Here is a 21,655-nt window from a genome sequence, read left to right as displayed (position 1 = left end):
ATGCAGCAGTGAAGTTGCCTGTCTGGGCTCCTTCCTTCCTCTTATGCTGACGTGTTTCAGCGGTTAGACGTGTGAGGGGAACTATATGAGAGCGCGCTGTTGATTTTGTGCACATGAACGTTGCTCTTTTGCACGTAGGTTTTATTCCTACGTCTCCCAAAACAATGTTTAGAAAGCAAATGTTTGAAGAGATAATAGCCTTCACATCCAGTTTAATACAAGCTGCTACTGACAGGAGACTGGCTCCAGTTATAAAACTGTTATTAGACCAAAGTTATTAAAATATACCAATTCTGTCTTTGAGTCATCCTCAAAACTTAGTGAGCTCATAATGTTAATAAAGTAGATAATATTCTACCAGTGTAGACAAATGTTTGTTTTTTTCCTTCATTTCATATCTCTGACAGTACGTATTGAGACTTGGATTCAGTTCTTAAGTCTCCTCTCTCTCCTGCATTTCTCTAAAGTCTTTATTAGCTCAAAGTCCTCCATGAACAGCTCAGTTTCACCAGCACCCAAATGTAAATGCAACGCCCTCTACAGCACGGGCTATAAGTCATGTTTTAAAAGATGTGTCCAGTTTGCGGTTTATATGTGAAATGCAAACACCGACTGGTGTTGATGTAGCACTTGTCGTCTCATTAATACAACACCAGTGGTTATTTGAGAATTTGCTCAGTTGAGAGGATGTCAGTCAATCCTTCATCCAGCCTCTGTCTCACTGAAGTCCTCAGTGATCAGTTCCTGTGATACCTTACAGACCTCAACATTTGTCCCATCAGAGCACTTCGCTCTTAAAATGCAGGCTTACTTGTGGTTCCTAAAGTTTCTAAAAGGTATACTAAAAGCCAGCACCTTCGGGTATCAGGTGGAACCAGCTTCTAGTTTGGAACTTCCTGTGATACACTGAGCACCTCCCCTCCTCTTCCTTCTTTTTACTACTGTGGCTTTGTGTCTCGTCCTTTTTACTCTTCTCTTTCACCCTTCCACCCCAAATAGCTTTGGGAGATCTTCCACCGCTGTTGTTAAGTGCTGCGCTTTAACTTTAAAATTTAAATCACCATGCGGTGACTGGTGTTGGGAATTGGTGCTTTATAAATATATAAATATAAAAACTTTAATTAAATAGCAGTGTGTAGTCTGAGGCTACATCCCTAGTTGATATCTTAAAAGTATTTAAATTACATCACTTTTTTGTGTTAGATTAAATATTCTACATAATTAATCTGTCACTGTAATTTAAATAGAAGTTGGAGTCAAAGTTATAAATAAACCTTCAGACTAATAAAAATTTAATTGAGCTTCTGATGCTTTTCAGGATCATTCGCTGTCCAATTTCCCTCGAGGTTAAAGTTTCAGCTCATTTCTTTCTCTCTTTAATCAGCTGTGTTTTTCTCTCCTGTGAGTGTTAAGCTGCCACTAAACTGAAATTTAGCCATAAGCTCGAAAACATTAAGATATAAAAACATGTCTCTTTATAGGATTATTCATTCTCCTTCTGTGTAACTGAGCCTGTATCAGGAACACAGATAAAGTGGCAGTTCACATTTCTGTGTGTGCAGCACTCGGCTTATTTCCTGCATGTGTGCCACTGCCTTCAGTCCAAAGTGCTTACAGCGTCCTCTGTTCTGTTATTAGCTTCAACGGCGTCATGAACAAATGAAAAAAAACCTGGATGCTCAGCACAAGGAGTTGGAAGACAAGAGACGCGTGTTCGAGGAAGAAAGGGCAAACTGGGAGACCCAGCAGCGCCTGCAGCAGCAGCAGATGGAGGCCACCAGGTACAGCACACACACCGGGGCTCAGATCGTATATATGCATCATCATAGAGTCACATCCTGTGGTTCAGCTTTATGCAAAGTTTGTGCATGCATCACACATTGCAGGGTTGGGGAATAAATAGATTAGTGGTTTATGTCTTTTCATTTTCTTAGATTCTGCGTTACAGTGCATGCTGTTTATTTTTCAGACTACCATCCCTCTAAATACTTGATTGGATTCAGCCTTTATGCTGTGTGTGTTTATCAGGAAGTGTGTCAGCTTCAGGGCCAAACAACAAAACAGAAGCAAACCATCTAACAGGAGCATAAACATGCATGTAAAAAGGCTGCAGCAGTGTTTTTTGCTTCTGTGAAATGTGGTGTAGTGAGTAAGATTGTTGTATGAATGTAAATTTTTTTGTGCCATTTAGGGTATTTAGCAGGGTTGCACTCTATGGTATTTTTAGCTGAGAGTAGATGCAGTTCACTGTGTTGTAAACAAAGTGAACTTAGAGGCAGCTTCATATGTCTTAACTTCCTTTCTAATGAAGTTTAACTACATTACCTAATGTGCACAGTATAAAGGTTTTCTCGTTCTGTAATAAATTCATGTGCACATGTGGCTGTCTGCTGCTGTGTTTGTGCTGTTAGTCCTTTTACTTTGCGACAGCAAAAAAGAAAAAAACAGAAGTCATAATGTTGAAAGAACTTCTGTGTAGATGAATGAAACTCGTCAATGTTTATTTGATCCTGGTTGTTTTCGTTCTTCTTCCTCTTCACGGTGAACTCGACTGTGGTTGTTTCAGTCCCTGGACATGGACTGCATGTGAATGGATCACTGTAGTCTCCACAGTGGCTAAATTTCCATTATAATTCTCTAAACAGAAGACTGTGGACCCATGCAGGACCACACCCTTAAAATGACGCATCAGTAAAAAGGCAATAAGTACAAAAACGATTGTTGACAATGTTTCACAACATTGAAAAAATAGCATAACACTTAGGATTTTTGAGAAGGTACCAACAGTATCATGTATGGTCAATAATTTTGGTAAGTGGTAGCTTTAAAAAAAAAAAAAAAAGCAGCTAAAGACTAGGGCTGGGCGATATGGCCTAAAATTCATATCGCGATATAATTTGAAGCGTGCGGTAATAATATATATCAGATATATTCTTTTCTTCTGTATAACGTATTTTCCACACTATAAAGCACACTTAAAATCCTTTAATTTTCTCAAAAATCGAGAGTGTGCCTTATGTATGAATTCTGGTTGTGCTTACTGATCTCGAACCAATTTTGGCGTGCAGAAATCTGTTTAAAAATGTTTTAGTACAATTTTGGTAAACCACACTGCTTGAGCATTACGGCTGCCGTAGTGAGGAGCTTCGCGGAGTAATCTGGGTCCAAAACTCCGTCCAGTTCAGGTCCCAAAGTCAAACGAACACTAAGAGTTAAAAACGGTCTAAATTCTTTCATCTTTAATTAAATCATCAGCATTGCTGCTTTATCGGGTGTAACAATTGAGTTCAACATCCATGCATCCATGAAAACAGAATTTATTAAATTTAACGGAATTAGAAGTTAACAGGAAGTTAGCTCGCTAGTTTACACCTAAACATTTTATACCATGTTCTGACTGAGAGATTTTTGAAACTAATTAAAACGTACAGCTCTGCTACCACTTCCAACATAAATGAAGACCGGAAACTAAACAGCAGTGGCGTTTGCAGGGTTACTGAAGTTGGACTACCTGGTATATATTGTTGTGCTACGTGATTGGTAGCGACACAACTATGTTAGCATAACATTAGCACAGTGAAGCTGGAGGATGAACGCCAACATTTTTTTCCACTCGATAAAAGTTAACTGGTGGTCAGGGACAAATGCAATCGCATAGCAGGATGCTGTACACGGGCCAAACTTCAGTCAGGAGAACAACTGAGATTATTCATCCACAATACGAGGTTAGTTATTAATATACTGCAACAACATGGGAATAGAGCAGCTGCGAGATAATTCAACATTAATGAATCAATGTTACGGAAGTGGAGGAAGCGCAGTTTTTGGCTTTCCCCATATTTCAAAAGTGCTTCATCTCTTTGCTATGACTATCGCCCGGCATAATTTGCAGATGATAATGGTTTTAGCCGCTGCTATGCTTTCGTCCAAAACAGGCGCCGCTTGATGACGTCATCAATATGCGATAGAGCGATATAGGTCGGGTAGGCCGGAAGTAAACTGCTGCGGAAATTGGACGGTCTAGCCTTCTGATTGGCGTCACCGCTGTCTCGGTGGAGTTTAATAAACTCGGCAGTCTGCTCCTTGCTATCTAAAATATAACAGGACACTGGCGTAAATTCTCGACCGTCTCACACTTCTGTTTAATCAGTTTTCTGTTTGACATTAATTCAGCTGTGTGAAAATCCCGGGAGATTAATAACGTTTTATTTAATCTAATATAATAACTTTAATGTCAGCCAAACCGATTTACTCACGAACAAATAAAACACTGAAAAAAGCCGAACAATAACATTTTTAGGTTGTCTAAGTGACATATATTACGTTTAACCTGAGTATCGAAACTCCGCGCGTCGCTGTGACGTAATCGGTCTACAAATGCGGCCTCAGGAGGATGCAGCCCATGAATTTGGACAATACCACCGTCAAAATCTCTATCGCTGGCCAAATTTATATCGTTTCTATCGTATATCGTTTATATCGCACACCCCTACTAAAGACTGTTTATTCTGCCAAAAATGAAAATGGACTTTAGCCAGCTGAACTAGCCAAAGGCTCTCATTCTTCTAAACCAGGGGTTAATTTTCCCAAGGGGCCACCAGTGCAAGTTTATAAAGGGATAAAATTAATATTGAGTAGAACTGAGTTCAGGCGCTCAACATTCCCAGTTTCTCATGTAGCTCTTTGGGAAAACTAACTGCCCACCCCTGCTCTAAACCAGGCTTTGAGCTTCGAGCTTGTATATTATTTGATCATTTTACTCAAAATGTGATTTGGATAAATTGGGCAAGGGAGGTCACTCAGTTGTGATATGAATGGGTTTATTGTTTCTTCTTTATCGGCTCGCATCACAGCAGACAGAGCCTCCGTCAGAGCGTCAAGAACTTTGAACAGTGTTGTTAACGATTCAGCAATCATCAAATGAAGTGGTGTTTGTTGTTTTACACAGTTATAACCTACATATATAAATAAAGATGAAGTGTTTGTAGAACAAGTGTCACCGACTTTTCCCCTCTTCTTCTTCAGGACCCTGGAGAAAAACAAAAAGAAAGGCAAGATCTTTTAAGGACAGTCGGCAGGACCACCGCCACTCGAGAAATTTATGTTTGCCAATGTTGCCAGTCAGGACACCAGTGTGTGGCTCTGATGTTACCCCACCTCCTCCCAATCTTCCTCTATCCTCCCCTCTTCTCCCCGCTCTCCTCCCCCTCTTCTTCTGTCCCTGCTCTGTCTGCCAGCACAGCTGTGCTCCTGCTCCCAGCTGCTAGAGGGCGCACTGGGGGCATTTGTGGGTGTGTGAGGGGGCCTGGGGGGGGTCTGCATGTAAGGCCAGAACAGCCTCTGCAGAGCCCCCTGGCTGCCTAAGAACAGCCATTATCTTCTTCATCATCCTCAAGGAATGTTTACTTTCCATATTATTTTAATTATTATTATTATTATTGTTGATGTTATTATTGTTATACTAAATACTGTTCTCCACCCCCAAATCGGCTGCTTTCTTTCTTCCCAAGGTTGCTTTTAAATGACTGGTGTGTGTAGATTTATCATTTACCTGGGGCCGCGCCAATGTTTATCTTTTGCTTTAATTTTGTGCTGAATAAATCGTTAGAGAATGATAATGAAATGCTGAATATGGAATATATACCAATAATCTTTATAAATGGCGGCCAAATTTCCCCAACCTTTAAACATCTGTGTTGGCCCGCAGTTTCACAATCGGTTCATCCCTACAAATACCCACAAGTACAATCAGTTTCTGTTGAAATACTTGTTTACAGGAAAAGTTAAAGATTATGAACATTTAACCTGACCTTCAAATGTGTATCAAAGTAAGAAAAGGACAAGGCATTAACGGGTCCTTTCTGTTTTGTTTTGGTTTTGAGTGTACCTGTTAAACCTGTAACCCTCGTCCCATCAGCGCAGCAGGCTAGAACGAAACACTGTCAGTAGAAAACACAAGAAAATGCACCTTGGGCCTTTTTATAGATAACAAAAAATGGCTAAAGCTTCTTTTTTTTTTTTTTTTTCCTGAAATATAACGCTTTCTTTTTCTTGTGTGTTTAGCTATGTTCACTAGCCTCGGACCACCATTTATATTGTCATAAGTGTTACATTTCACTTTAGTTTATTTTTATATATACCGAGCCAGCTGAAGTAATAACTTCTTTTGTATGTTTAGAAAAATCCTCAGAGACTTGACAGCTGCGTGTCCACTGTTAAAGAAAAACACTTCCAAATATTAACAGTGATTCTGGACACATTGAAAAAAATAAAATAAAAACAGCCCACATGTTATTTCAGTTACTCTGCGGAAACGATCAGTGGGAAATGAAGAGTCAACACCACATTTTGCTTTGGCTATGTACTCCATCTCTGTATTTTTAATTTTATTTTTCATTTGTAATGTACAAAGTCACTTAATAAACCTGTGATATTGAAGAGTAAGATGGATTTATTATGAGAAAACGTGCTCATTATGAAGTGGGGAGAACACCAGTTTTGTGACTGAAACATAAACATAAAAAAAAAGCATTATTTTAAAAGCCCTTCAATTTAAACACGTGCTCTGGTAATTTTGAATTATTAAATGATTTCTATAGTGGCAATATAGGACACTGTTTTACCACTAGGTGTCGCTCTGTGCACGTTAAGTGTTAGGGCGATTTTTAATGGCACTAAAAGTGATATTTTATACATTAAATAATATGTACAGACTATAAAAGTTGAATGGAGACAAATCACACGGATGGAAATTTAGTTTTTCTCTCCGATCTTCAGCCTTGAATCGACGCCGGGTCACAGAGCTCCTGCGGGGATGAAACCAACAGTTGACCAGGCAGATGTAAGCTGATGTGAGACTAGATTTATGAAAATGTTGCGGGAAATATACCTTAATCCCAAGAGCTTCTCTTCCCCATCAGACCCACAAAGGTTTGAAATTTGTGCCCTAGAAAGAAAAACAGCATTTCACCATACATATATATATATATATATATATATATATATATATATATATATATATATATATATATATATTTATTATTATTTTTATTTTTTTTATTTTTTTTTTTTTACCTCTGAAATAATACTGAACTGAAATGCAAAAAATAGAAAGTTATAAAACTTACGTTTACGTGCCATCCGTGTTTTTCCTGTTTGTGAAGAATTAAATGGATGAGTGAACTCTCTCTGGGTAGATGAGCAGTTTAAAACATAAATCTGCATAAATTTGTTCAAAATGCCGTCATATCGTCCTACCAGACTCCTTTCTCCCCATAAATCCAAGATGTTGGCGAGATCCTGGTTTTCTGATCATTCTCACTAAAATGTCTTGAATTTCTTTAGAGTTTGGCCATTTTTCCTTATATGAGACAAACATAAGCAAATAAAGACGTTTAATATTAAACATTCTCTTTTTTCATATGAGAAAAATTACAATAGAAGCCTGAAACTGAATCCAAGAAATTGTTTTATTAAAAGTTTTTGAGCCTAAGCATTAATCATAATCACGTAATTTGTTTTAACTTTCTTTATAAGTACTCTGAAAGCACGCTGGCAGCAAAGAAAGTGCCAGCAGGTTGATAAAATCTTACCTCCTCGATGTCTTCTCTCCAGATGTCAGCATCCATATCTTGACAGAAAACGTTTGACAGAAGCAGCACAAAAATGAAAACAAGTTTAAGCGTTTCCATCACTGCAGACTGTGTGTACTTAGCCAGGAACACAGATAATAAATATCTGTGTGCAAGTGGATCACACCTCACTGCTGAGTTTCAGATGAAGAGAGCAACAACCACGGTTCTTGTGCCGAGGTCCATTTACGCAACGTTTGCGCGCTTTTACGCACAGCTGTGTGAGTGAAAGATGAGGGCTGATGCTCATCTCCGGCAATTACTCTGAGTCACTTGTTACACGTCTTCTAAATGGCCTTGTGTGACTTGTTCAGAGAAATGTTTTGAACTGGACTACTTTAACACTGGCTAAAAGGCTTATCAGACTACGCTATATGATATAATTGGAACATCTTCACAGCACATGGAAAATCGTTAAATTAACAGTAAAAGAGTCAAAGATTAAAGGAAAATAAATTATTATTCATTTTCAGTGCGTAACTATCTTTTTCAAGGTCTCCTACAGGTCCACGCTGCAGTGTGGACTCTGATTTGTGCATTTAGCAGCTTATTGTTGCTGTATGTAACCACCACTTTTTTATAATCCATTTTTATTTGGTTTTGTACTTCCTTGTACATCTTAATTTCTCAACATGTAACCTCAAATTTGACATGATTGTGATATGGTGAAGCTCTCTGAGACATGCCTTAGTTTTTGTATTAGCAGATGTGCAAGAAAATGTCCCGATGAATGAGATACGGTTATATAAAGAGCTACATTATACTTGTACTTTACATTGTTTACTTTATATCGATAAAACTGAATAGTTTTCTTAATAATAGCAACCAATATATGTTGTAATGGCATACTCTAGTTCTTGAATTGGCTCTTGTGTCGGATAACCTTTTAAATATTTTTATTGAGATAAAAGAATACGATTCAGTTTAATTACGTTTTATTTATACAGCACCCATTCATAACAACAGTCACCTGCACGGTGCTTTATACTGTTAGGTAAAGACCCTACAATAATACAAGGAAATTCCCCCGATAAGCAAGCACGTGGCAACAGTAGGAAGAAAAAAAAAATGTCCCTTTTAACAGGATGAACCCTTCGGCAGAACCAGGCACAAGGAGCAACAGCTATCTACCACAACTGGGTGGGTGTGGGGGGGGGGGTAAACACGGGTGAATGTGTACAATATTTGCAAAAGTCTTAAAGTGTCCTTCATTTCTTCATATTTTGGAAAGACAACTGGTAATAGGGGGAAACATGTATGTAAATAAAGTACATAAAGCCAAAACACAGTATTTTACCATTCTAATGAGGTATGAACACACTGCGTCGGTAAGACGGAGGATCCATGACTGATATTGTTCAGTTGTGAACAAGACATGTTGCCAAGGTGGCTTCAGTATAATTTCTTTAGGAACTAATAAAGTTCTGATTCAGTCAACAGTAGATTGATCAACTAAAGAACCAGATACGTTTTTCAGGACCAGTATCAAGTCTTTCCTTGATGTTTTTATTCATGTTCTTAAGGACTTACATACACTGTTCACCTGCTGTGGTTCTTTTCTTTCTTTCTTTTTTGCCCCGCAATGGTTATAGTCTGTGTTTCTGAAACAGGTCAGCAGTAACAAAGTACCTGATGCTAAACTTTAAAACTGCTTCTTTAACTCGTCTGTTATGTGTAAACGCTACACTGGTTCCCCTTTAAGTTGGATTCTTTTTTTTTTTATCCTCGGATGGTTCATAGACATGTCAAGGGTCTTAAAACATTTCTCTGAAATAGGTCAGGTCATCATCAAATCTCGCGAGATGCTGAAAATATATTTCTGCTAGTCGTTTTGCAGCTATTTTCCGCCTCAACTAAGCGTTTTATCACGACAGATTTAATTATTTTGACGACCAATCAAATTCTCTGTTTCAGATCATTTTCCGTTAAAAGTACCGTTTGCGCTTTCCTAGACCTGTGTCCCCGCAGGGCTGCCGTAGACAGCGGCTCGGCCCGCCTCCAGCTCAAATGTTTGGATGTCATGATTAGGTGGAAGGAGGAAATCACAGGTCGTCTGGGGACAGCTATAACAGACTCTGACCCTTTAAGTTCAAGTTAACTTTTGGCGAAGTGATGTCCGACCTCGGTTGTTCGTGGTGAGTTCACGGGCACTAGCTTACACCGGGAACATGGCTTTGTTGCGTTCAAAGTCTGCGCTGTTGTGGTTTCTGATTGTTTTGGCAGCTCATATCGCTGAAACAGGAGGGAGACCGAGGCGCCAGGTGTTGCTGACCGAAGGTGACAGCACGGTGAGTTTGAGATCTCGGCAACCTCCCGCCGGGCCGGAGCCCGGTGACCCGGCGGACGCGTTCAAAGTACCAACTCTGGATGGGGAGTTTTCCTTCCAGCCCGACGCTTTGAGGGGACCTCTGGTGATCCACGCCTTCACCAACAACTCAGGGTTTCTGGAGTGCCTTTGGAGCTCAGAGTCTTCGCTAAAAAGTCTCGTGGAGGAACTTCCGAACAGCACTCAAGTGCTCTTCCTATCCCTGGACGACTCTGTGGTCAATGATGTTCTCTGGATGCGGGAGCAGGTGCTGCGGGCCGCCGCCCACAGGTGAGCGTGAAGGACTCATCCTCGCTGTAAGGCAGACGAATTGGGTTCCAGTGGTGATAGAAAACAGATGTTTAATAGCATTTGGCAATACATACCTGCACTGAGTAAAACATACTCAGTGTCAATACAATTATATTAAATCAATTAATATCCTGAAGCTGTTTATGCAAAATTTTTCTGTTGTGGGTGGTGGAGTTACCTATGCTCACTTTACATACACACAGTCTAGTTTTGAAGCACAAGGCTAAACTTCGCTTTTCTGTCAAATGTTAGATATAAACAGGGATTCAGAACATGTAACCTCCACTAGAGGCTAAAAGTTTCACGTGAAAATGGAACAGAAAAAAGGCTTAAAAGAACAGCTGTACACATCTGGAAATATTTCAGCACACCCACTTTTAAATGCAATCACAACACCACTACAGAAAGTGAAGAGGATGATGGATCAGGTAATAAAACAACACAACAGAACACAAATATCAGCAGGAGCAACAAAGCAAATGTGGTGCAGATTAAGACCGACAAATATTAATCATTTAAAGTGCTTGAAAGTTCACTTGGGGATAAATTTCTGTCAATTTTAATATTTTTGCAGGTTGGTTAAATCTTTGGCTTCAGCAACTTGAAGTGGCAAAAGACCTACTGTGAAACACTAAGTCCATCCAATGATTGAATAAGTCGTAGAACGACCTTTAGCAGGAGGAACTTTGAAGTAATGGTTCTGTGTGTGACTTTCAGCCTCTGTCCCTGTTGGGGGGTAAATGTTGGCCCACTCTTCTTCAGTTCACTGAGGCCTGTGAGCATTAAATTATGCACGGTCCCTCCACAGCATTTCAGTCAGATTGAGGTCTGTACTTTGAGTGGGCGCTAATACCTGCTGATGATCATGTTCATTTGAATAGTAGAACCTGTACTTAGTATTTTCACGTGACTGCATAGAGTTGGAGTTACTGGTGTTATTTAAAGACAGTTTGAGAGCTTCAGATGTAAAATGAAACAGTTTTAACTACAAAAACCTGCAGACTTGTGAAACGTGACTTCTTTTGTGCTCGGGTTCAAATTCCATAAAGCTTTAGGACCCACTAGCTTCCTCTCTAATGCATTCCCATCCATACGGTAATTTTGTCTGTAAACTATAAAATTTCAGTTTATATAACTAGAAATTTACCTTTTTCTATTTGAACGTGGAACACAAAGTGCCTTCCAAAAGATCATAAAATATAGATTTCATACGATGGAGTTTACCAGGATAATTTTAGCACTCTCATCATTTATTTCAAATCTGTGCTGTGAAACAGTTTTGACATTTAAAAGTTTCTTGGAAGATTAAATGAGCCGAGTATACTTTTTCTTTAAACTTGCACAGGAGGCTGATATTTTATTTTACAGTTTTCAGGAACATTAATCCTCAAAGCTGTAAAATAATCTGTTATGTGAAACAGGAACCATCTTAATAATAGTGACAACATGCTGTACCAAACACAGGAAACTGCACTGGAAAAAAGGGAAGTGCAGCAGAAGTAAAAAGTACCTAGAACTCCTTAGTCTATTGGAAAACATGATGTTATGATGTTTTTATTTAAATCTCAATGTTTTATTAACATGAGCAAGATCCCAAAGGTCATACACTGCCAGAGTGACATTTATTTTATTAACCATTTTCTTGGGTTGTTTAGAGTTAACCTATGAAGGATTTTTCTTACTTTCAAATATGTGCACTTAAAATGGTGGATGCTTACATTAAATATGGCCATCAAAAGCTTCAGACACATCTAAGTGCTTTGTGTTGGACAGTTTTTCTTGGTTCTGTATGATGTCACAGGGGACACATGATGTCCCTGTCTGTGAGTTGTTTGGTACCGTGCTGCAAGAGTTGAGGCTCGGGTGTGAAATTTATGGTTTTTAGGGTTTTTATCGTTATTTTGTTTATCATTTTTATCGTTAACTCAGTTACCCTGGGTCTTTTCCTGTGTGTTATGAATGAATCTTATTTATTTATTTTTTGCTACCGGTACTGGTGTTATTTTGTTGTATTTAGTCCGCCATACCTTAAAGGCTTGTCTGTGAAAATGTTGTCTGACATAAATGGTAAATGGCCTGTATTTGTATAGCGCTTTACTAGTCCCTAAGGACCCCAAAGTGCTTTACACATTCAGTCATCCACCCATTCACACACTGGTGATAAATCGGTCCGTAGTGCAAAAAAGGTTGGGGACCGCTGATCTAAGACACAGGCTGTATCCCAATTCAGGGTCTGCAGCCTTAAAGGCCGCATTTTAAGGCCGATTACGTCACAGCGACGCGACGAAGGCTGTCCCAATGCGAAGGCTGCTCGAAATGCGTCCCTCAAATGCGTCCTTCATTTCCCTGAATTTTAAGGACGTGGCGGTGTAGACTTCGTGGCCCAACATATCCCAGAATGCATAGCGCGGCGGTGGGTGTGGATAATTTTGCCGAAAAAAAACTGCGGATGAGGGGCGGCCGAAGAGTAAACTTTAAGTAAGTACGGAATATTATGTCACTTATTTATGTGCAAATGTTTAATAACGAAGAACATTAAAACATTACTGTTGGCCACATGTCGGCAAAGTTATGTGACATTAGTGACGTTTGTACTAACTTGGTTTTAAAGCCTTTACTTTAAAATATACTCCGTTCAATAGCTGAGCTTAATCTTACAGAGAATGATCAAAGCTCATGTAGAAACAAATGAACAAAAGATTTTCTCCTTCATGTCTGTCAAACGAAGCTGCATGAAATGTTTCCAGCTGTTAGTATCATGGTTGCTAGGCAACCTGGGCAGCGCGACGGAGGCTAGACCGTCCCATTTCACAAGCCTCGCACTTCCGGCCTTAGCGGTCTTTAAGTACGCGGCCCTTGAGGACCGTTAAGGCTGCGTATTTTAAGGCTGCAGACCCTGAATTGGGATACAGCCACAGAAACCGCAACCACCTGATGCTCTGGTCTTCTGCTTTTGAAGTGCAGCCAATCAGAAGGCATGTGACTAAAATGGCTTTTTTCCCAGTTAGCAGATGAACTGTATGAAATAAATTGATTATTTTGAAGTCCAAGAGTTTAAACATGGAGCTGAAAATAAGGTTTTATGGTTCTTCCTGAGTTAATATAACCATCCGTGTGCTTGCCTCTTTTACGTTTCTGCAGTAAAAAGGAGGTTCTGTCCAGGCTGCACTTCTCTCCGGTGCCCGTCTTTGCTCTGGGTAACTGGATCCCCAGAGTGCTTTACTACTGGAGCTGCATGGGACACAGCTGTGGTCTTTCCCAGGCTGCTTTCATCTCAGAGGGTAAGACGGTGCATTAAATCAGACTCTGCAACTGATTTTTCTCTTGACCTGCCTGATTTTTAGAGGAGTGAAGTCAGAAGAAGGTTAATTTCAGGTCTGTTTATTAGTAGTTAATATTTAGAATGCAGAGGAATGTTGAGAGCAAGCATTTATTTGTAACCCTTGGCTCCCCCCTGCAGAGTGGAAGATGCCTGTGATCATTAAAAGACTAGATGCCAGATATGACTGGCTCATGGCACGCTGGGGCTCAAAGTCCTATACAGTGATTGATGCTGGAGATGGGTGTGAAACCTTCCCCTCGGTGGCAGGCGCTGTGGCCTGGGTGTCTGAAGGCAACTGTTCTTTCTTCACTAAGGTCTGTTAGTGTCAAATTGAATGAATGTTTTTGCTTCCAGTTTGTTGACGTCTGTGGTGACGTTCTTAAAGTTCAGTGAAATTAAATCGAACTGGGAGGATCCGGAGACTTTAAAGGCTTTTTTCTTGACATTTAAAGCTTGACTACATAAACACATCAGATCTCAATGGACAAAAACAAACATGCTGGATATCTATACAGATGTGGGCTGGGTAATGTGTTAGGGATGAAAGTATGCTATATCATTTGATGGAAGTAAAAATGATCAATCTACAGAGGACAGAATTGAAAGACAACTCAAAAATCAATGACAGAATAATGAAACGATGGAGGAGAAACCACAAGTCTTCATGCTGAGAGGCTGAAACCAATAATTCTTGGTTTTTATTTGACTTTTATTTCTTAATAATTTGGGAACTTTTGGCTGGTGAGGCCAACACTCCCTGGTCTCCGGTGTAGCTGATGGACATCAAAGCTGTGCACTGATCTGTTTGAATGAGGGGAAAAAATATATAAACTTCATGATTTAAAAAAAACTAAATCATTGGCAAACTGTACTGATAGTTTTGGGTTTGCATTTCAGCAAATCCAATCCCTCATTTGCTCTCTACACAGACTGTTTACCCACATGTAGTCAAAGGCTGCTCAAACATGATTGGCCAATAGCTCTCGGACCACTAGTGGAACCAGAAAGCTTCCAGTATCAAAAGTTTTGCCCCTTGCCGACAGATTCATAGGCAGAAATGTCTTTATTGAGATTATTTATTAAAGTTTTAGATTTAGATATTTTTTAAAACCTTTATTGGAGACTTTTCCCCAAAAGACATGCACCTGTGAGGAAACTGTGCTGATCACTGAGCCACTGTGCTGCAGATTGCTCAACTTTGTTTTTCACAGCATATATCAAAGTGTGGGATGGACACTGTGGATAGTTGGTTTTATGAAGTCTGCTGATGGTTCTGAGTCAAATCACTCTTCCCCTTGTTAGGGGAAGAGTGATTTAAAGGAGGGGTTAAGCACAGAGAAATCAGGAAGCTAAGACCACAGACAATTCTGGTGAAAAATAAAAATGTTTCATTTGTTTAATGTTTTTTTTTTTTTTCTTCAAATCTATGTGACACAAACCTTTACCATAAATGTCAAGTTCAGCAGTTTTCAGCATTGTAGCCTCAAAGAAATTCTTCCCCGTTTCCTTTTTCTTTTATAGACCAAACTATGAATGCATTAATTACATAAGCATAGACATTTATTATTAATATTGAGGTCTGTAACCGTTTCATCCTCTCTGATTTGTTTTCCTTCAGGTTCAGAGCATGGCCAAGTCCAATGCCTCCGGTGTCCTTGTCTATGCCCTCCCTGGAAATCCACTCCAGGATATGAACTGTGTCGGGGATGAGTGTTTCTCGCTGCTCAGCATCCCAGCTGCCATGGTGCATCAGGACCCTGCGGTCGCTCAGACGCTCCGGTAAGATCGGCTCACCTGCAGGATTAAAAGCCTCCTGATGTTGATGCTTCACATTCATGTACAAGGACGAACTGTTCTTCTAAAAGGTCACAATAATGGTTTTTGTTTTGATGTTCCAATTTGTTGTTCAGGTTTGGAAAGCTGGTCAATGTGTCGTTCCAGAACACCCCGTCCCCAAATTTCTTCATCGGCATTGACAAACAGGGGTTGCTGGCTGAGATGGGCTGGTTCCTCTACCCCACGTTCAGCTTTGTTAACTGGCAGGCCCAGTGGTAAGTACATGAAGGTTACTGAAACTGGAAGATTACAGTTTATAATGTAACAAGAGGACACTAGAAGCTTTATTCCAGTGTTTTAACTGGAATTTAACTGATTATTAGATTTTACAGCTGGAATCTGAATCCAACTTTTTTTGTTTTAAATGAGTAGCTCTTTGATTTTAAGATTAATATACATATGATCCATACCAGGCCTTCTTCAGAGATGGTTATGATAGAAGATCCACTGAGTAATTTATTTTATTTTTTCTGTTTCTAGTCTTTAGTTCTAATAACAATAAGAGGTGAGTTATGTAGAATGAAAAACCTACATGCTGATTGAAGTTTTGATCAATTTCTTTAGAACTGCAAGATGGAACATTTGGTCTCGTAGCTTTCTTCTTCCTTGTGTTGAATGCAGCCACTTTACGTCGGCTGCTTTGGTTACATTGGTTATATTGTCCCACAAGGGGAAATCAGTTTAGCAGCAATAAGAATAAACAAAACGATGATAAAAAGCCACAAGACATGCCATTAAGTAAACGGGTTGCAGTAGGGATAAAAGCAACCTGGATTGTTTTGGTCTTCCTTGCAGGTACTCTGAAACGATGGCCAGAGGGCAACAAGTCAAACTCACTGTAAAGTGGATGGTTGTAACAATTGACAATAAAGCGAGCCTTCCTCAGCACATGCTTGTTATACACGGCCAAAATCCTGTCTTGCCAACGCTCTGAGGTTTTGCTGGCAGTTTTTACCAAAAGTCCCAAAACGATTCTTGTTCTTCAGAGTCATGTTACCAAACCAAGCAGCAATACAGAGAGAAATGACAGATTCAATAAAACTTCTGTAAATCAAGGAGAACATTTCAGATGAGACATTAAAAGATCTAATTATCTTTAAGAAGAGCAGTCTTTGCTGAGCTTTTTTTGGTAGTGGCATCATCATGAGGCTCAAAACACAGTTTGAGGTCAAGAACAACCCCTAAATACTTGTAACTCTCCACAATCTCAATATCAGCAGCTGTGATGAGCTATAAGAAGACTTCCTAAAATCAATAATCATGCCCATGGCCTTTCTCACCCCCACAAAAGACAGGACATGTGACATCTCTAAAGGATGAAACTTATATGCAGCAAATTTTTATGTTGTTTTGTGTTTGTTTGTTTGTTTTTTTTAAACTGCTGTATCTTATGAATAATGAACCTCCAAATAGATATTTTGGTTATGGCATTTGATGTAGTTTGTAGTCACCAGTACAAGCTCTCCATGGATGCACTGTTTTGTTTTGTTTTTGTCATTGATCAGTTACTTTGGCTTCATCTCCAGGTTTGATTTCTTTGCTGATCTGCAGACTAAACTCCAGAATCCTGCAAAAGTTGTTTCTGTCTTTGATAAAGTCCAAATGCAAGGGGACAAAGGAGCCGTGGCCACAGTCGACATGTCTATAGGTAAGTTTATCAAAACAACTGTTTATTACTTAATCAGGTTAATTGTGATAGACAAGTTATTCATATAATGCTGCTGTATAGACTGATTTTTATCTGTGAAAGCATTACGCTTTACTCAGATTCATGTGACAGAAAAGAAATATCAGATATTGTTAAAATAAAACTGATCATTTTGTGGCTATCATGACCTTTTACACCTTACACCCCAATCCAATGTTGGAAATTCATCTTAACTTCAAATATGAACATTTTTCATTGTTCTGGTGGCAGGGACTGGGAGCAGCCCTCTGTGGGCTTCTCAACTCTGGAGTTTCAAATGATTTTTTAAATGTTCTTTATTTTTATTTTTTATTTTTAAAGAGCAGTTTTTGACATCTTGACTCAAGATTCATCATTAACTGCAAAACTTATATACACAGAGTGACTTAACATCCTACTGGAATAGGTGAATGGTCGACTCTCGGCAGCAGGAACGTTGACATATAAGAAAGATGGAAAATGTATGTTTTTATTTTTTTTAAAAAAGGTGCTTTGTCCACAGACTTGTTGGACTTTGACACGTTGGAGCTTGATGCGTCGCTGTCATGTCCGGGCAAGAGAGACTCGTCATGCGCTCAGTGGGATCACACTGTGCAGCTTTTTGTCTGCTGCGACCGCACGAGTCCGTACTGCAACATGGAGCTGGGTCGATGGATCACTGCCTTCCGCAGGTACAAAGCTCGTGGGAAGCACTGATAGCACAGCTATGACCGTCAGTCTGCTTCAGGGCAGCTGTGGCTACAACTGTAGCTGCCTCCACCAGTGTGTGAATGTGAGCGTGAATGAATAGTGGAATTGTAAAGCGCTTTGAGGGTCTTGAAAAGCGCTATATAAACGCAACCCATTATTATTATTATTATTACTATTATTATTATTAGTTTGTGCAATATGATTTTTGTCTTATTTTACCAGAGGTATCGGGCGCTGGCTGACGGATGTGTCCCCTCTGATCCCCCTGCTGGACAGCAATAAATGCACCTTCACTATGAAGACGGTGCCTTGGGCGATGCCTTGGATTGTTTCCCTCAATCTGAGGTTCAGTGGCACCAATCGGACAGGTGAATAACACAGATGATGCAATCAAACTGCAGCAGGAAGCTTGTTACATTTTACAAACATGTCATGTGTGTGTGCTGAGCACAAATTGGCACTACTGAGCAAATCTTTCTCATGCAAACAAACCAGGATATGATCTTAAAATGTATGTTTAAACCACTTGGATGCTAAAGCATATTCAAAATATATCATTAATAATCAATTAAAGAAACGCATAAAAAAAAAAATCAGGATTATTAAAGCTCCATAATTTGTAAATCTAGAGGAAGATGTTGCGTCAGACTTGTTTGTTTGTTTTTTTTCTCTGTCACAGGAAACTTTGTGGAGAGCTTTCGTCCCTTTAAAGTGATGTCACTGTACGATGGAGGAACCTTTGACAAAAATTACAACAAGAGGTACCAGCCGATCAAATTCACTGTCCCAGCGTCCACCAAAAAGGTATCAGATATGATGTTAACCACAAAATGTCAGAGCCTGTTTCTAAAAGATGGACGTAACTTCCAGCTGCATTCTTTGCAATGGCCACCAGGGGTCAGGCTGGATAGAAGTTTATGGAGAAAATATCCCTACTGCTAACTTAATTTATGAGCTAAACAGTTATTCAAGAAAAACGCCATGAAGTCGATGGTGAAAATGCAGCTCAAGGCTTCAATGTAATATATCTTCAGAGTCCTTAAGGTTGAAGTCACGGTGGCTACGTCCATCTTTTACATACAGTCTTTGCTAGTTGTTTACAGCTGTCTGTGGAGGATCCCATTGGCTGCATGTCTGTTTTCAGGTGGAGCTGTACGCTGTCATCACAGGACACGGCAGCGACGAGAATGGCTGCGGTGAATTTTGTGTCACCTCCCACCATTTCGTGATCAACGCTGCTTATAACAACACCCACGTATTTGATTCTGCAGGTGAGGAAAAGATGCTTTCTGCATGACTGCTAAAGATTTTAGATGTTCTAGTTATCAGTGGTCTGAGTCCTCAGGACAAGTTTAATTTTGTCCTGCCGTCCAAATTAAAAATACTAGATCGATACTCTATCCACAAAAATCTATTTGAAATCCTCAAACTTTAAATTTCTTTTTAATTTAAAAAAAATATTCTGCTGATGAGCTAACCTACAAATGTACCTGAGGATTGTTTATCAAGGTGCTTGTTAAAGCCTTAAAAATAAACTGGTCGGTGCAAATCGGAAATCAAACGCTTTTAATGTCATGTTGGGACCATTAGGAACGGCTCTGGGCTGTGCAATGCGCGTCAAAGAGGGCGCTGTACCGAACGAACACGGCACATGGCTGTACGGCCGAGGAGGCTGGTGTGATGGACTACAGGTGAATCCCTGGAGGGTTGACGTCACCAAACAGGTTGGTTCTTCTCATTTCATCCCTTAAATATTTATGAAATGCCAGACTTAAAGCTCCTCTTAATATGAAACCCACAACAAAACCGTCCTAAAATGTTATTCAGCCACAGTAAGCAGACTACAGACAATCGAGCCATGCTTTATAGCTTTTTAACACAACAGAACTGTTGCCTTAAAAAGAGTTTGAGAATTTCATGTTTCTTAAGGACAGATGGACAGTAATGGATCTTACATGCTTGTGTCATGAGCTTTTTTCTAGTGGTGTCCACAATAACAAAGAGAAATCAAAACTGTCTTCAAAGAGTCTTCAAAACGGATGCACAGCTCCACTAGGCTGAATATTCTGTTATGCTCATTCCCAGCTCAATGTTGACATTACTGGCCTCTGATAGAGAAGCTTTGCATGACTGACAGTTCAAAATAATCCTTGTCTTATTCTTGGCCTTGATGCAGTCCCTCTGTCTGAAATCGTTCTAGCTCTCGTCTCCATTCCTTTTAGCTGACTGTCTTCTGATTGGCTTCCACTTGTTGACAGAAGAATTGAATCCAGATGGGTGGGGCCTGTCATGAACATATAAGGGATATCCCCTTTATGACATCATACAGACTCAAGAGTAGAAAAAAAAGTAAAAGTACAATCAGTTTGCTGTAAGAAGGACACAATGTGAAATCTGCCAGTGGGAATTCATCACTGCGTCTCTTGCACACTTACACAGTGCTTTCTCTAAGGGCTTCTCTTCTTCAGTAGTTTTATAAGAACCTCAAATTGAAGTCATGCTGACGAGAAGCACTTGATTTGAAGTTGTACCCATTAGAATAAAGGAGCACTTTATTATTCTCGAGTGAGTTATTGACCTCAAAGACTCCTGATGTAATCGAGTAAATCCTGACTAGTCTCTGAGACTGAAGCTCACGTCATTTCATTAGACAGGTTTTATTAACACCGTGCGGCTCTCTTCCTGTCCCGACAGCTCAACATGAGCAGGTCTGAATCCAACACTGTCGTCTACTTTGGCTTGTTCAACGGACGGGATCCAAACCCAGCGCAGCCGCCAGGATACATCATCATGACTTCTTCCCTCGTCTTCTACAAGTGATCCCGCTCTTTTTAAAAACTCTCCTGTGAATTTCGATCTGAATGAATGTACAGTCAGTTTGACGATTAAAATGTTTTTTAAAATTTTTTCCACCGCTTTTCTTCACTGATTCCTTTGCTTTTTCTCCCATTTAATTAACTTTAGCACAATACGGTTCTGACGGCAGCAGTGATGCAAAGTAATACCTGCCACGCTCGCCCAGCAAAACCAGCCATTTACATTTCTCTGGAGACGTTACCCCAAAGTCAACAAGAAGACGCCTTACAGCTAAATGGGCACTCCATACGATTTTTTTTGTCTCAAGCTGAAGATGCATTGTTCTGAGAGCAGCCTCTCCTCCGTAATTACATGTAATCGCGTCCAATTTGAAACTTTGGCTTAAAGCAAGTGTCTCGCGCTGAGTCATCTTCCAATTGTGCTTCTTATGGGAGGTGAATCCTCTCAACTTCAGCAGCAGAACATCTGCTTCTTGTCGGTGTTTTTGTTATTTTCGTTTTGGATCTTGTTTAGCAAGATCTGGGGAAATTGTCGGCAGAGTAATTAGCTGCTGCAGCTCAGAGCTTAATGAGTCCCTCTTTAATGGGTGGGTACGGTCAAATGTTTGGAAGGTAAAACGGTTTTAATATACTTGGTTCTATGTTACACACAATAGATTTAAAATTTAAATGTCACAAAAGACTCAAGTGTAATTAGATTTTATTGAAATTTATTATTTTTAAAACTTCATGAAGGAAGTCTGAAACACATGCTGCTTTCGCCACTCCTCGCTTTATTAATTTATCACTTGCATTCTTGCATTATGATTATTTTACTACTTGTGCACTCATGGCTTCAGCTTACAAGTGGAAATTTCAAACAAAGAATCGCCCAGAGATGAGTTTAATTTATGAAGTATACCCACACCTGTGTCGTCAGTTATGTTTGATCCCATGAAAATGGGATGATTTTAAGAAAGGTTCCGGTTCCCCAGCAGTTAAGTCTCTTTGTTTAACATCTAAAACTAAATATTTAATCTAAAAATACACCAGTGAAGCATTATTTCTTTGTTTTTG

At 39.6% G+C, this 21,655-nt stretch overlaps 2 protein-coding genes and 1 long non-coding RNA gene across 9 annotated transcripts in view; 2 read left to right on the top strand and 1 right to left on the bottom strand.

Annotated features, from left to right (window-relative positions):
- The window catches only part of septin7b (septin 7b), a 68,826-nt gene extending 62,388 nt beyond the window's left edge, over positions 1–6,438 (top strand). For 4 of the 5 annotated variants that reach the window (XM_085178471.1, XM_085178470.1, XM_085178475.1 and 1 more), the window contains 2 exons: positions 1,639–1,781; positions 5,026–6,438. In XM_085178471.1, the coding sequence (XP_085034597.1) occupies positions 1,639–1,781; positions 5,026–5,065 (183 nt within the window). In that variant the 3' untranslated portion in view covers positions 5,066–6,438. Of the gene's footprint in view, positions 1–1,638; positions 1,782–1,969 lie in introns of all 5 variants that reach the window. The other variant, XM_085178472.1, reaches the window with a different exon arrangement.
- On the bottom strand, positions 6,181–9,464 carry LOC146508843 (uncharacterized). 2 transcript variants are annotated; one of them, XR_014876998.1, is made up of 5 exons: positions 7,593–9,464; positions 7,258–7,360; positions 7,128–7,151; positions 6,890–6,946; positions 6,181–6,806 (listed from the first exon to the last, which is right to left on the bottom strand). It is a non-coding gene; the product is annotated as an uncharacterized LOC146508843 (long non-coding RNA). The 2 variants fall into 2 exon arrangements; XR_014876997.1 differs by having other exon boundaries at positions 7,128–7,360.
- Positions 9,465–9,637: 173 nt separating this feature from the next.
- ngly2 (N-glycanase 2) lies at positions 9,638–20,686 on the top strand. Of its 2 annotated transcripts, none has more exons than XM_085178462.1 (12): positions 9,638–10,227; positions 13,390–13,529; positions 13,709–13,884; positions 15,189–15,349; positions 15,481–15,621; positions 16,933–17,054; positions 17,581–17,764; positions 18,006–18,151; positions 18,463–18,587; positions 18,928–19,054; positions 19,374–19,507; positions 20,478–20,686. In XM_085178462.1, the coding sequence occupies exons 1-12, from the start codon at positions 9,800–9,802 to the stop codon at positions 20,601–20,603; spliced, it is 2,010 nt and encodes a 669-aa protein (XP_085034588.1). In that variant the 5' UTR covers positions 9,638–9,799; the 3' UTR covers positions 20,604–20,686. The 2 variants fall into 2 exon arrangements, with proteins under 2 accessions (XP_085034588.1, XP_085034589.1); XM_085178463.1 differs by having other exon boundaries at positions 9,639–10,227; positions 17,596–17,764.
- The last annotated feature ends 969 nt before the right edge of the window (positions 20,687–21,655 follow it).

This window comes from Neolamprologus multifasciatus, chromosome 11 (assembly GCF_963576455.1).
Source record: "Neolamprologus multifasciatus chromosome 11, fNeoMul1.2, whole genome shotgun sequence".
In the NCBI taxonomy this organism is placed as follows: Eukaryota; Metazoa; Chordata; class Actinopteri; order Cichliformes; family Cichlidae; genus Neolamprologus; species Neolamprologus multifasciatus.
This window is presented reverse-complemented; position numbering and strand designations above follow the sequence as displayed.